This window comes from Caloenas nicobarica, chromosome 16 (genome assembly GCF_036013445.1).
Source record: "Caloenas nicobarica isolate bCalNic1 chromosome 16, bCalNic1.hap1, whole genome shotgun sequence".
Taxonomy (NCBI): Eukaryota; Metazoa; Chordata; class Aves; order Columbiformes; family Columbidae; genus Caloenas; species Caloenas nicobarica.
In genome coordinates this window covers 13,386,784-13,400,084 of record NC_088260.1, presented here as the reverse complement: position 1 = coordinate 13,400,084, position 13,301 = coordinate 13,386,784, and the positions used below count along the sequence as shown (strand labels likewise).

The window sequence follows — 13,301 nt, the reverse complement described above, 5'->3', positions numbered from 1 at the left end:
CCTGGCGCTTGTTCCTGGGGAGCAGAGCCCGACCCCCCCTGGCTCCAAGCTCCTTTCAGGCAGGTCAGAGATCAGAAGGTCTCCCCTCAGCTCCTGTTCTCCAGCTGAACCCCCAGGTCCCTCAGCCGCTCCCATCACACTTGTGCTCCAGCCCCTTCCCCAGCTCTGTTCCCTTCTCTGCACTCCTCTACTCCCTCAATGTCCTTCTTATGATGAGGGGCCCAGAACTGAACACAATATTCAAGGTGTGGCCGCACCAGTGCTGAGTACAGTGGCACAATAATTTCTCGAGTCCTGCTGGCTACGCTGTTCCTGGTACCAGCCAGGATGCTGGTGGCCTCTCGGCCACCTGGGCACACGCTGGCTCATGTTCAGCCGCTGTCACCAACACTCCCAGGGCCTTTTCGGCCGGGCGCTTTCCAGCTGCTCTGCCCCAGCCTGGGGTGCTGCCTGGTGACCCAAGGGCAGGGCCACGCGCGGGACCAAGGGCTGGGGCGGGTTGGGGGTGTGATGTGCTTAGGCAGGGAGTAACGTCTGTGTCTGCGGCTTCAAACTGTCCCCCGAGTGCAGCGTGGGCAGCCTCATGCGAAATTGATCCTCCCAGTGCAACCCCAGTTTAGCCGCAGGGCTGTCCCAGTAAGCACGGAGCGCAGCCCCCGCGCAGCCCCGGCGCAGCCTCGCTGCCCGCTCTGGGCTCACACGGGTCCCAGCCCAGGCCCCGCCCCTCGCCCCCTGCGGCCCCGCCCCGCTTGCTGGCACCCGTGGGGGCGGGCGCAAGCGCTGACGGACAGCTCCCTCCCAGCCGTTTGGCCAATCTCCTCTCGGGGCGGGCCGTCCCTGTCGGTCTCCATGCGGCTGATTGGCGGAAGGGCCTCTCCCGCCCAATAGCGGCGCGGCGCGGGGGCGCGGCCCGGCGGGCGGGGGGCGTGGCCGCCGCCGTGGCCGCGGCATGGAGGAGCGGCCGCGCCGCCGCTGAGCCGCCGCCATGGCCAAGAGCCGCGGGGGCGGCGGGCCCGGCTCGCCCGGCGGCCACCACAGCCTGGCCGGGACCCGCGAGAGCCTGGCTGAGCCGGGCGGCGACGAGCTCAGCTCCCTCGGCTCCGATTCGGAGGTTAACGGCGGCGGCCCCGAGGAGCGGCGCGTCGACAAGTTCGGCTTCATCGTGGGCAGCCGCAGCGCCGAGGGGCCGTGAGTGGGGCCGGGGGTGCGGCCGGGGGGCCGCGCGTTTCGGGGCGCCGAGCGCTCCTTGGAGCCGCCCTGGGCCCAGCCGGAGCCGCCACCGGTCCGGCAGCCCCCTCAGGGCCGGGCCGCGGGGCCTCGGCCGCTGGGCCGGGCCGGTAGCGGCTCTTCCCGCCCCGGGGGGGGTTGTTCTCTGGCGCTGGGCCCGTGGGGCCGGTACCCGCCAGAGCGGCCGCTCCCGGGGCGGGTTGGGGGGGCGGGTGGGCGCCAGCGCGGCCGCTCCGGGGCCGGTTGGGCTCCGCAGAGGAGCCAGCGCGGCCTCCCCGGCCCCCCCGCCCGGTGCTGCCGGCGCGTCCCCAGCGTCCCCGCCGCGCAGCGCTACCGCGGGGCGTTCAGACCCCCGGGGCGGGAGCTCCCCGGTGCCCGGGCTGCTCCCCAGCGGCGTCGCGGAGGCCGCAGCAGCCGGGATGGCATCGAGAGCCCCGAAAGCTGCTCCCGCCGCCCCCGTCTCCGATGAGGGAACATCTGGGGCGCAGCATCTGCCCCGGGAGCCATGGCCGGAGCCGCTGGCAGCACCGGGGCTGTGTCTGGTCACCTCCCGGCCTCTTCTCCTCCAAGCGCTGGATTCTGGCGGATTTTTGGCCGCTGTCAAACGGGGGAGGCCGGGCAGTCGCTCGGCAAACTGCCAGGGAACCGGCTTGGGGCGCCGCTGGCGAAGGCGCCGCGGAGAAGGGGTGACGGCGGCCTCGCCCCGGGAGGAAGCGCTGGGAGGAAGCCGGGCAGCCCGAGCCGGCGCTGGGCCCCGGGGCGGTGCCGGCACCCAGGAATGTGCTCCCGGAGAGCTGGTTCGGCAGCGTGTTTGGTGTTTGCCTTCTTGGCCATGGTTTCGCAGCGACACCCGGGGTGACGCGTGGCAGCCCCGCTCCTCTGCGGCTGGGACGTTACCTCCCGTGCGGTTTGCCCGCCTGCGCGCTCTGCTGTCAGTCGGTCCCCGTGCCTCAGTTTCCCCATCTGCGAGGTGCGCGGTGTTCACCTACAGGCGTTACTCGGCCGGTCTCGGGGGGAGGAGGCGCCAGGGGTTTGGTTGCTGGGGCTGGGCAAGGAGCATCGCTCTGGGTGATAAACCCCGACCCAGCACACCAGGATCACAGCTCAGCACTGCAGGAACAGAGTGGTCTCTCCTGCCCAGGGTGCTGCACCCCATCCCAGCCACCCACTGTTCTGGGGACACTTTAGGTGTCCCAACTGTTGACTCTATAGCAGTCCCTAAGTGCTCAGGGTGGGTGTCCCTGTCCCCAGGGTTCAGTAGGTGGCAGCTCCCCCAGACAGAGCTCCTGGTGCTGGGGGTGTGGTGAGTGTGGTCACCGGGAACTGAGCCTTCCTCCCGTGCCCTGCAGGTGCACTGGGGCCCCATCCTGCCCTCCTTCGGGGCTTTTATCCGCTCCACGACTCCCCCAGGATGGATAAACGGGAGCATGGGGCCTCGCTCCCTGGCTGGCAGATTGGGGTCCCTCTCGCTGGAGGGGTTTTGGGGAGGCACAGGGAGGGCAAGCGGGTGTCCCAGCATCTGTGGAGGCTCCAGGAGCATCAGGAAGGGCTGAGCTGTGGGGCTGTCACCCGCAGCGTGGGTGCGGGGCAGCACCTTCCCTGCGTCGGGCACCTCGCTGCCCCCGGCCTGGGGTGCCCTCGCCCCATCCTCCGGCCTCGGCCATCTGAAATGCCTCCAGTCCTCACGCCGTGCCCGCTGCCAAGCAGCCATCAGCTGGTAACAGCTTCCAGTCTGGGCTGGCCGGGCTCCAGCAGGCCCACTGCCAGCTCCTGTGTCCAGCATCCCGCGCTCCCCAGCTTCCCACGCCTCGGAGAGCCCCGGCTCCTCCGGCAGCCCCGGCGCGGGGCCAGCGCTCCCTCCGTCCCCGTGCTGGGCTGTGCTGCGGCTGCGGAGCTGTGGCCATTCCCATCCCGTGCTGGGGAGGTGGGATGGCCGAACTGAGCAAAGCGGATCCCTTCGGAGAGGATTTGCTGGCCGAAACAATTGCGCTCGGCCCCGGCTGACCCTCTGCGGCGGGTGGGACGCTGCGGGAAGGGCTGGGCAGGAGCGGGCAGTGCTGCCAGCTGGACGCGGCCCTGGGCTCGCTGTGCCGCTGGTTTTCCAGCTCCTGCCATGGAGGGGTCTGGGGGGAGGCAGGGGCTGTGTGTCCCGCAGCAGGGCCGGGGTCTCTGCACTTGTCTAGGGGATGCTTGTTGTCCAGACCACTGTCCTTGTGTCCTCAAGGCTGCTCTTGGGATTAGCACGGTGGTGGGGCAGTGCAGAGCTGAGCCTGTGGAGGTATCGAGTCCTCTTAAAACAGCCCTGCTCTACTGACAGCTTGAAGGAGCTTCTGCTCCCCCTGGGGTGTCTGTGCCCAGGGTCTGACCAAGCTGCCGTCACCCCAGCTCCCCCGACCAAAGGCAGAGGGTGCCCGGGGGAGCTGGGCGCCACGACTCCGGCTTCAGCATCACGGCAGCATCCCTGCCTGCCTCGGCGGGGTTAAATCGGATTTGTTGCTGGAAAACACTCCCCTCCCTCCTGGGGGACCCTCCGCTGGGCTCATTGCCGGGCTTGGAGCAGCGCCAGGGTTTTGGGGCACGAGCACAACCGGGGCCGCGCAGATGACATGATGCTCACAGCCACGGATTTCTCTGTCTGCAGCCAGTGCCTGCGGGGGATCAGGCCTCGCTTGGCTCCGCCTGTGCTCCCCGCTTCCTCGCCCTCCTGGCGCACCTCTCCCCGGGCACAGGTCCCCAGGGTACTCGGGCACATGGTGGGGACACTGCAGGTTGCTCCCAAGAGGGTTTGAGCTGGGGCTACCCTGATGCGGGGATTTCGCGGGTGGTAAGCGCTTCCAGCAGCGCTGAGCAGCTGCCAAAACGCCGGCGCTCTGGAGCGTGTCCCAGCTGGGCTCGGCGCCTGGGGGAGGGCAGCCAGGGTGCTGGAGGGGACGGGGAGGCTCTGCCGTGGTTGTGACCACGCTGACCGGCCTCTCCCCTGTCCCCAGGCTGGAGGAGGTGCCCTTGGAGGTGCTGCGGCAGCGCGAGTCCAAGTGGCTGGATATGCTCAACAACTGGGACAAGTGGATGGCCAAAAAACACAAGAAGGTGAGTGAGTGACAGCTGTGTCCCCTGAGGCTGCCCAGGGATAGCTGTGTGGGCGAGAGGAGGTGGCAGCGGGGGACAGCTGGGTGCAGCGGTGTCCCCCGAGGCCTTGGGGCAGCCTGCGTGTCACCAGGTCCCCGCAGACAGACATGTTGCCTTCAGATGATGCTGTTGGCTCGAACGGGCTGTTTCCTCCCTGTGATGCTCCTCACGGTGGGAGGGAAGCTGGAGCCGGGGGGCTGTGCCTGCGGTCCCTGAGCCAGCCCGTCCTGCTCCTGTCTGTTCCCTGCCGGGCTGGAGCCTTCTGAGGGTTCTCTGGCTGCCTGCAGCAGCCGAGGGAATTTTTCGGTCATGGAAACTTCTGGTCTGAGCATCTTGGAGACCAAAAAAAGCTCCGGGTAGGAAATGTTTGAGCCTGATGTGTGTGACGCTGCTCTGTGAGTAGGGTCCCCAGGGGACTCATGGTGGCGTGTGCTGGGTGGCTCTGTGGTTTGGTCCGTTGGCTCTCCCTGAGCTCCTGAGCCCACAAACGAGGCAGGGATGGGTTGCAGCAAGTGCCAGGCTGCTGCTGTGTGTCTGGAAGTGATGAGGCTGCTGGCACAGCCCAGCGGTGCCTGAGAGTGGCCGAAGGGTCCCCTCCTCCTCTTCCTCCTCCTCCTCCTCCTCCTCCTGCCCCTGGGCTGGCAGAGCCTCCTGGCCCCGCTCCGTGTGCTGTGCTCCCAGGGCACCATCCCTGCTCGGTGCCTGGTGACCAACACAGTGGCCTCTGGTTCTTGGCCACTCACAAGGGATCTGGGAGAGATTTAGGGGACATGGCGGGCGGGCACTTTGTTCTGCGCTTGTTTCCACCGCTCTCCGGCCGTGCCGGAGCGTGGCCCCAGGCTCGGGTGGGTGCTCTGGCAGCTGCACGTCTGGCACAGGAGCTCCCTCGTGCCTAGGCTGAGCTCCTGGGGCGCTGGTGTGCTGTATAATCCGTCCTGCAGCAAAAATCCATGCCCAGAGCCTCTGTGCTCTGCTCCAGAGAGCTGCTCGGTGCCCAGAGCCCTGGGGCTGCTGCGGATGGGGTGCTGGTGACCATCCCAGCTCTGGCAGGAGCCTGGCTGCTTTGGTCCAGGGCCATGCAGCGCGGTGGCGGTGCTGCCGCTCTGAAGGAGCTCCCCATGCCACTGAAACCCTGGTGCTTTCCTGGCTGCCTTGCCCAGGTTGGCTCATGGCCTGAGTATCTCTTGGGCCAGCTCCTGCCGGGCTCGCTCACACCTGCACCACTCTGGGATCCCAAAACGCTCCCTCCCTCGCCCACCTGGCCCAGATCCCAACGGGGATGTGGTGCTGAGCCGTGCCAGCACCATGTGCCGCTCCTCGCCCTTTCCAGACAGACCAGTGGAGGACAGAGAGATGTGTGAGCAGCTCCCATTGCTCCCTGGGGCCAGCAGCGCTCCAGCTGCTCTTTGCTTTCAGCATCCCTCAGGAAGGGCACAGGGGGATCCTGGGGGCTGGGTACCCCCAGCGTGGGGGTGACAGCAGGACCTGGTACAGAGCCAAGGGGATGGGATGCTCAGCCCTGGCCAGCTGGAGGGGCTGCCAAGCCAAAACCCAGCAAGGTTGTCTGAGGTTCAGCAAGGCCAAGTGCCAAGTCCTGCACTTGGGTCACAACAACCCCACGAACGCTACAGGCTCGGGGCAGAGCAGCTGGAAAGTGCCCGGCAGAAAAGGTCCTAGGGGTGTTGGTGACAGTGGCCGAACATGAGCCAGCGTGTGCCCAGGTGGCCAAGAGGCCACCAGCATCCTGGCTGGTACCAGCACTGGTGTGGCCAGCAGGCCCAGGGCAGTGACCGTCCTGTGCTGGGCTCTGGGGAGGCCAAACCACGAATCCTGGGATCAATTCTGGGCCCCTCACGCTAAGAAAGCCCTTGAGATGCTGGAGCGAGTTGAGAGAAGGGAACGGAGCTGGTGAGGGGCTGGAGCACAAGTGTGATGGGAGCGGCTGAGGGAGCTGGGGGTTCAGCTGGAGAACAGGAGCTGAGGGGAGACCTTCTGATCTCTGACCTGCCTGAAAGGAGCTTGGAGCCAGGGGGGGTCGGGCTCTGCTCCCCAGGAACAAGCGCCAGGACCAGAGGAAATGGCCTCAAGTTGCGCCAGGGGAGGTTGAGGTTGGATGTGGGGAACAATTTCTTCCCCAAAGGGCTGTGGGGCATTGGAACAGGCTGCCCAGGGCAGTGGTGGAGTCACCATCCCTGGAGGGGTTGGACAGATGGAGATGAGGTTCTCAGGGACATGGGGCAGTGCCAGGGGTGGGGGAACGGTTGGACTCAATGATCTTGAGGGGCTTTTCCAACCAAAATGATTCCGTGATTCTATGAGGTGGTTTCCTTCCTGGCAGCAGAGCCAGCAGGAAAGGCAGCCGGCTTGAACCCAGAGCCGACAGCAGCACAGAGCTACCCGCAGCCCCGGGCATTGCCCGCTGTGTTTCCTGCAAGCACAAAGGCCCCTCGGGACCTGCGGGGTAAACAAGCCCAGCTGCAGTGAGGAGCAGCAAACCCTCCCGGGGACGTGGCATTACCACCACGCTGGGCCAGGCTGCTTGGAAACCAAACAGCCTGCTCCCGAGTTACACCGGGAAACGGGGAACAGGAGCTGCGGGCAGGCGGGAGGGACCAGGGCGGCTTTGGGAGCTCTTGGCCATGGATGCAGAGCCCTGGCGTATGTCCAACGCTTGGCGTGTGCCACCGGAGCAGGGACGTGAGGGCTGGAGGCCATGAAAGCAGCGCTCTCCTGTGTCCCTGTGTCCCCATCTTGCCAAGGACCATGGGGAGATGCTGCTGCTGCTCCAGGAGCTGGGGGGTCTCTGGGTTTGGTCCCCGCTGCAGTGCTGGCAGTGGCGGGTTAAGCCAGCTTGGCTCCCAGTGCGGGGCTGGTACCGGCAGCACTGCCTCGCCTGGACTTTGGTCCTGGCCGGTGCCCTGTGCCAAGGAAGCTGGGGGCCGGCTGTGGGCACGGAGTTGGCGGTGCGTGGGGCTGCGGCCAGGTCTGCCCCGTGCCCGGGGTGAGCTGGGGGGCTGGGACCCCCCCCTGCATCCTCAGTGCTTCCCATGGGCCGTGCTGGGTGGGGAGAGCCACCTGCTCCCCATCTTGGCTCCAGCGTTTGCTTCTCCAGCTCCCAGAAGGATCCTGCTCTGAGGCAGGGCCGGGCTTGTTGGGAGCTGTTTGCAAAGCACAAAACCTCAGCTGGCTCCTGGCACTGCCGGCAGCTCCTGCGGGCTGGTGTGGCTTCAGCTGCTGTCATAGAATCACAGAAGTGTTTGGGTTGAAGGGTCCTTCCCAGCTCCCCCAGTGCCCCCCCTGCCATGAGCAGGGACATCTGCACCAGCTCAGGTTGCTCAGAGCCCCGTCCAGCCTGGCCTGGGATGTCTCCAGGGATGGTTCAGCCACCACCTCTCTGGCCAACCTGGGCCAGGCTCTCACCACCCTCAGGGGCCACAATTTCTTCCTCATGTCCAGCCTGAATCTCTCTCTTTTAGTTTAAAACCATCACCCTTTGTTCTATCGCAACAGGCCCTGCTCAAAAGTCTGTCCCCATCTTTCTTATCAGCCCCTTTTAAGTCCAGAAAGGCCGCACTAAGGTCTCCCCAGAGCTTCTGTTCTCCAGCTGAACACCCCAACTCTCTCAGCCTGTCCTCCCAGCAGAGCTGTTCCAGCCTCGCATCATTTCTGGGGCTCCTCTGGCCCCTCTCCAGCAGCTCCGTGTCTGTCCTGACTCTAGAGCTGGATGCTGGAGACGCAGCCCAGGACACGGGTGGTTTCTGGGCTGCCAGCACACATGGCCGGGTCATGGCCAATCTCCTACCCCCCAGCACCCCACGTCCTTCTCCTGGGGGCTGCTCTCCATCCCTCCATCCCCAGCCCGGACTGATACCGGGGGCTGCCCTGACCCAGGTGCAGGACCTTGCACTTGGCCTTGTTGAACCTCAGGAGGTTCACATGGCCCCACTTCTCAAACTTGTCCAGGTCCCTCTGGGTGGATCCTATCCCTCAGGTGTGTCACCTGCACCACTCAGCTCGGTGTCACCTGCAAACTTGCTGAGGGTGCGCGCGATCCCACTGTCTATGTCACTGGTGAGGATATTAAACAGTACTGGTCCCAGTACGGACCCCTGAGGGACACCACTTCCATCCAGCCGAGCTGCTGTGTTGAGAGCGGTGCTGGAGTGAACGGGGTGCGCAGGTCCCCATGCCGTCCTGTCAGTCTTTGTGACACTAGGAGCTGTCTCGGGATGTGTGACTGGGCAGCCTGTCCCCAGGGGTGCAGGGACATGTCCCCTGTACAGGGAGGCAGCAGGGACCAGCCTGCAACCGTGCTGCCAGGCCTGGCTCCCATCTTGCCCCGGGCCCTCTTTGCTCCCCATGCTCTGTGATTTTCCCCGTGACGCTGTGTCTCTCCTCAGATCCGGCTGCGGTGCCAGAAGGGGATCCCGCCCTCGCTGCGGGGCCGTGCCTGGCAGTACCTCTCTGGGAGCAAGGTCAAGTTAGAACAGAACATTGGAAAGTTTGATGTGAGTGCCGCGGGGGACAGTGCTGGGGTGGCTCCTGCTCCCTCCGGGGCTGGGGTGTCTGTTGGGGTCCCAGATGCTGCTTATTCCTGCTGCGGGGGGGCGAGGGGCCTGGTGTCCCAGCCAGCATAGGCTTGTGTTCATGGCAGAGCCAGGAGCAGCCCCGGGGCTGCCCTGCCAGCTCCCTTGGGGTCGTGGTGGCCCCACATGCCGGGGCGGGGCTGGCACCGTGCTGCTGTGGGGTGTTGCTCACCCCACTTCTCCCCTACCCAGGAACTGGATCTCCTGCCGGGGGACCCGAAGTGGCTGGACGTGATTGAGCGGGACCTCCATCGGCAGTTCCCCTTCCACGAGATGTTCGTCTCGCGCGGAGGCCACGGGTGAGTGGAGCTGCCGCGTGTCTGGTCCTCGGCAGCCAGTGGGCTGGACCAGCTCTGTGGGGCGGGCACTGGCCATCCCAGCTCACAGAGCCACACTCGTCCCCTGCGTTGTCCCCTGTAGTTCTTGCACCCCTCAGATGACGGGGCATCCAGCCCTGGGCTGAAAACAGGACAGCTTCCCAGGAGCTGGATGTGTGGGTCACAGCCCTCTGCACCAGCTCTGACACTGGTGGGGTGGGAATTGCTGTGGCAGGAGGTTGGAGGGAGGAGGTGTCTGGCTGTGGCCTCTGTTTCACCAGGGGAATGCTGTTCCTCACGTGTCAGGGAGTGTCTGTGCCGCTGTGTTTGCAGCTGGGTCCTGCCTGGCCACAGGTCACCCTGAGCCGGTATCCCCAGGAGATGGCCGTCTCCCGGCCTCGCTGCTCAGATCCGTGCAGGATGGGGCCTCCGTGGGCAGAGTGGCCTGGTGCAGAGCTATGGTTATCATAAAATCACAGAAGGGTTTGGGTTGAAGGGACCTTCCCAGCTCCCCCAGTGCCCCCCCTGCCATGAGCAGGGACATCTGCACCAGCTCAGGTTGCTCAGAGCCCCGTCCAGCCTGGCCTGGGATGTCTCCAGGGATGGGGCATCCACCACCTCTCTGGCCGACCTGGGCCAGGCTCTCACCACCCTCAGGGCCAACAATTTTATTCCTCATTTCTGGCCTGAATCTCCCTCCTTTAGTTTAAAACCATCACCCCTTGTCCTGTCACAACAGGCCCTGCTCAGAAGTCTGTCCCCATCTTTCTTATTGGCCCCTTTTAAATACGGAAAGGCCACAAGAAGGTCTCCCCGGAGCTTCTCTTCTCCAGGCTGAACGCCCCCAACTGGTGTCCCATATCCCTGGGTTTGTGTGAAGAGGGATCCCAGCAAGGACTGACCCTGGCTCGTGGGGAAGCCTGGTGGCCAGGCTGCGGTGCTGGGTCACCATGTGATGCCTGGTGCTGGTTTGGTCCCTGGGGAAGGCTGCAGGACCACATCTGTGCCCCGTCTCCACCTCTCCCTCCCGGGGGTCTCCGCAGGCAGCAGGACCTGTTTCGGGTGCTGAAGGCGTACACGCTGTACCGCCCGGAGGAGGGCTACTGCCAGGCCCAGGCGCCCATCGCCGCCGTCCTGCTCATGCACATGCCGGCCGAGGTACGAGCACACAGCTGGGGGGACGGGGAGACCCGGGGCTGGAGAGCAGGGACCAGCAGGAGGGTGCGGGTCTCTTTGGGTGCTGCTGGCGGGCAGAGTGCTTGGTTCGCAGCACCCGTGTACCCCAAAGCTGGGCTGGTGCAGGGAGATGCCCTGGGTATGCTCTGCCTCCTCCGTTGGTCCCCGGGAGCAGGGTGGGGGCTGCGGGGACGTCCCCTGGGGACACCTGGGCGCTCACCCACTGTCCCTTGGCCTGCAGCAAGCGTTCTGGTGCCTGGTGCAGATCTGCGAGAAGTACCTGCCGGGCTACTACAGCGAGAAGCTGGTGAGTGAGGGGCCTGCGGTGCCATCGGCGGTGGCAGGACCTGCAATGGCTCCAGGCCCAAAGCTCCGGAGAAAGAGCTTGGGCAGGTCCTGGTGCTCCCACAGCCCCCAGAACACCCGCCAGGGGTGGGGGCTCGGCGTAGCTTTGCTGCCGGGGCCCATGGGGCACAGCTCTGCTCCTGTAGCCGGGTCTGAGGGGTGGCTGCTCCTTGGGGAAGCTGATCCCGGGGCTGGGCTGGGGTTAAGGCGCTCGCGGGGGCTCTTGCTGCTGTCCCTGCAGGAGGCCATTCAGCTGGATGGGCAGATCCTCTTCTCACTGCTGCACAAGGTCTCGCCTGTGGCCTACAAGCACCTGAGCAAGCAAAAGATCGATCCTATCCTCTACATGACGGAGTGGTTCATGTGCGCCTTTTCCCGCACGCTGCCCTGGAGCTCTGTCCTGCGCGTCTGGGACATGTTCTTCTGCGAAGGTAGGAGCTCCCCACCATCCTCCTCTTCCTCTCGGGGTGACCGGCTGCAGCCCCTGTGGCACATGGGACCTGTTGTAGGGCAGGTTTGGGGCAGCCGCATGCCTAGGGTGGAGACTGGGCTCTTTTCCTAGGGGTTCAGGGGCACGTGCATCCCAAATCCACCCTCTTGCATGTCCCGACTGCCAGCGGGGCCGGGATCTGGTGTCCCGCAGCACCTGAGGGACACAGTGGCAGCATCACTCTGTCCCGCTGGGCACTTGCTGCCTCACCTCTCCCCTTGCAGGGGTGAAGATCATCTTCCGGGTGGGCCTGGTGCTGCTCAAACACACCCTGGGCTCTTCGGACAAGCTCAAGTCCTGCCAGGGCCAGTACGAGACCATGGAGCGGCTGCGGGCGCTCAGCCCCAAGATCATGCAGGAGACCTTCCTGGTGCAGGAGGTGAGGTGCTGGGGGGCCTGGGGGCCCAGTGCCGCCCAGTTGGCCATGCTGCTGGACTGGGATGGCCCTGGGTGGGCAGAGATGGGGAGCAGTTCCCAAAAGGCTTGGATTTGGGGTTATACCTGCCTTGGGGGTATGCCAGGGGGCTGGGGGGCTGAGCCAGCCCCGGGTGACACTGTTGGGGGAGACACTGATGGCCCGAGTCTGTCCCCACCCAGGTCATCGAGCTGCCGGTGACGGAGCGTCAGATCGAGCGGGAGCACCTGATCCAGCTGAAGAAGTGGCGGGAGACGCACGGGGAGCTGCAGTGCAAGTCCCCTCCGCGCCTGCACGGCGCCAAGGCCATCAGCGAGGCCGAGCCCCCCACCCGCAAGGCGCTGGAGCCTGTCCCCTCCATCATCGTCCCCCCCGGGCCCGCTCCCGTGCCCAAGGCCCGCAAAAGCAAGGAGAAGAGCCGGGACAAAGGCCCGGCCGGCCCCGCCAACGGCCCCGGGGCTGAGGGTAACGGGGCGCCTGGCGCGGCTAAGGAGCTGCTGCACCCACAGGTGTCCCCCCACCACCAGTCCAAGGAGAGCCTGAGCTCCCGGGAGAGCGAGGACACGTACTTGTAGGGCCGGCGCGGCACTGGGTCTGCACCCCAGGCTCAGCTGGGCTGCGCGTGGACCCGGGCTCCAGGACACTGAGGGGGCTGCATGGGGACCCGGGGTGCCCGGCGCTCTGAGCGCAAGGGATGGGGACACCGTGGGCCCCGTGCACAGGGGTGGGCTCAAAGCCGGGGGGCACCTGTGGGAGCTTGGCCAGGGGTGGTGGCCCAAGGGGCCACCGTCGCTCTGCACTGGCTGCCCACCCCGTAGGGTGCTGGCACCACGAGCGGTGGGAGCCCTGGCAGGGGTGGCTGAGCCACCTGAGCTCCCTCCCCACGGCTGGGGGGGCCAGGCTGCCCCGCGGGCCCTTCTCTCTGTCCCAGAGCCCCTCAACCCACCGCCCTTGGGGTCCCCCTATAGCCCCCACCCTCCTGCCTACCGGGCAGACCCAGACCCAGTTCCTGAGCCCTCGCGCCTGGCGCAGGGGGACTGGGGGTACGTGAGGAGCTGGGGGGACCCCTCTCCCCCCTCCTCTTTATCTAGTGAGGATGTATCGAGCTGTAGCCCTATATGTAGTTACTGAATTTACCTACTCACTGAGCCTATTTATTATTCCTCCATGGCAGTAACCGTGCAGGACGGGGACCGAGGGTGGGAGCTGCGGGCACAGTGTGCCGCGGGCAGCGGGATTTGATGCCAGACCGGGAGGCTAAAGCCCCCCCGCCCCATTCCTGGGCTCCCCACAGCTCGGGGGGGGTTGTTCACCCTGCTGGGGCTCTCCCCACCGCTGCCCCCCACCCTGGGGCCCTGGCGGAGGTGAGACAGGGTGCCCGTGGGGTGGGTGAGCGGCCAGGTGCTCCCCGCTTGTGGGGTCCCCTCTCTCCCCCCTGCCAGGGGTGGCTTTGTAAAATAAAGCGGGGAAAATGGTTTTGTACAAAGGGGTAAATAAAGCAGGATTGTGTAAAGGCGCAGCCTCCGTTCCCACCGTGTCTTCCTGTCACCCTCTGGTGCTGTGGGTTGAAGGGGGGCAGGGGATGGGGGTGTGGGTGCTCCTCATCATCTCCCCCCTCC

The 13,301-nt window shown here is 65.9% G+C and overlaps 1 protein-coding gene across 1 annotated transcript; it reads left to right on the top strand.

The window, feature by feature from the left end:
* The first annotated feature begins 950 nt into the window (after positions 1 to 950).
* TBC1D10A (TBC1 domain family member 10A) lies at positions 951 to 13,202 on the top strand. The gene is made up of 9 exons (XM_065646621.1): positions 951 to 1,188; positions 4,215 to 4,314; positions 8,754 to 8,861; positions 9,132 to 9,238; positions 10,300 to 10,414; positions 10,674 to 10,739; positions 11,019 to 11,208; positions 11,492 to 11,646; positions 11,865 to 13,202. The coding sequence occupies exons 1-9, from the start codon at positions 986 to 988 to the stop codon at positions 12,255 to 12,257; spliced, it is 1,437 nt and encodes a 478-aa protein (XP_065502693.1). The 5' UTR covers positions 951 to 985; the 3' UTR covers positions 12,258 to 13,202.
* The last annotated feature ends 99 nt before the right edge of the window (positions 13,203 to 13,301 follow it).

Excerpts from the sequence above, each read along its gene's own strand:
- TBC1D10A (XM_065646621.1), top strand. The coding sequence starts at position 986 with ATGGCCAAGAGCCGCGGGGGCGGCGGGCCCGGCTCGCCCGGCGGCCAC. Across the intron at positions 8,862-9,131 it reads AGAACATTGGAAAGTTTGAT|GAACTGGATCTCCTGCCGGG; the intron begins GTGAGTGCCGCG and ends TCCCCTACCCAG. Across the intron at positions 9,239-10,299 it reads GTCTCGCGCGGAGGCCACGG|GCAGCAGGACCTGTTTCGGG; the intron begins GTGAGTGGAGCT and ends GGGTCTCCGCAG.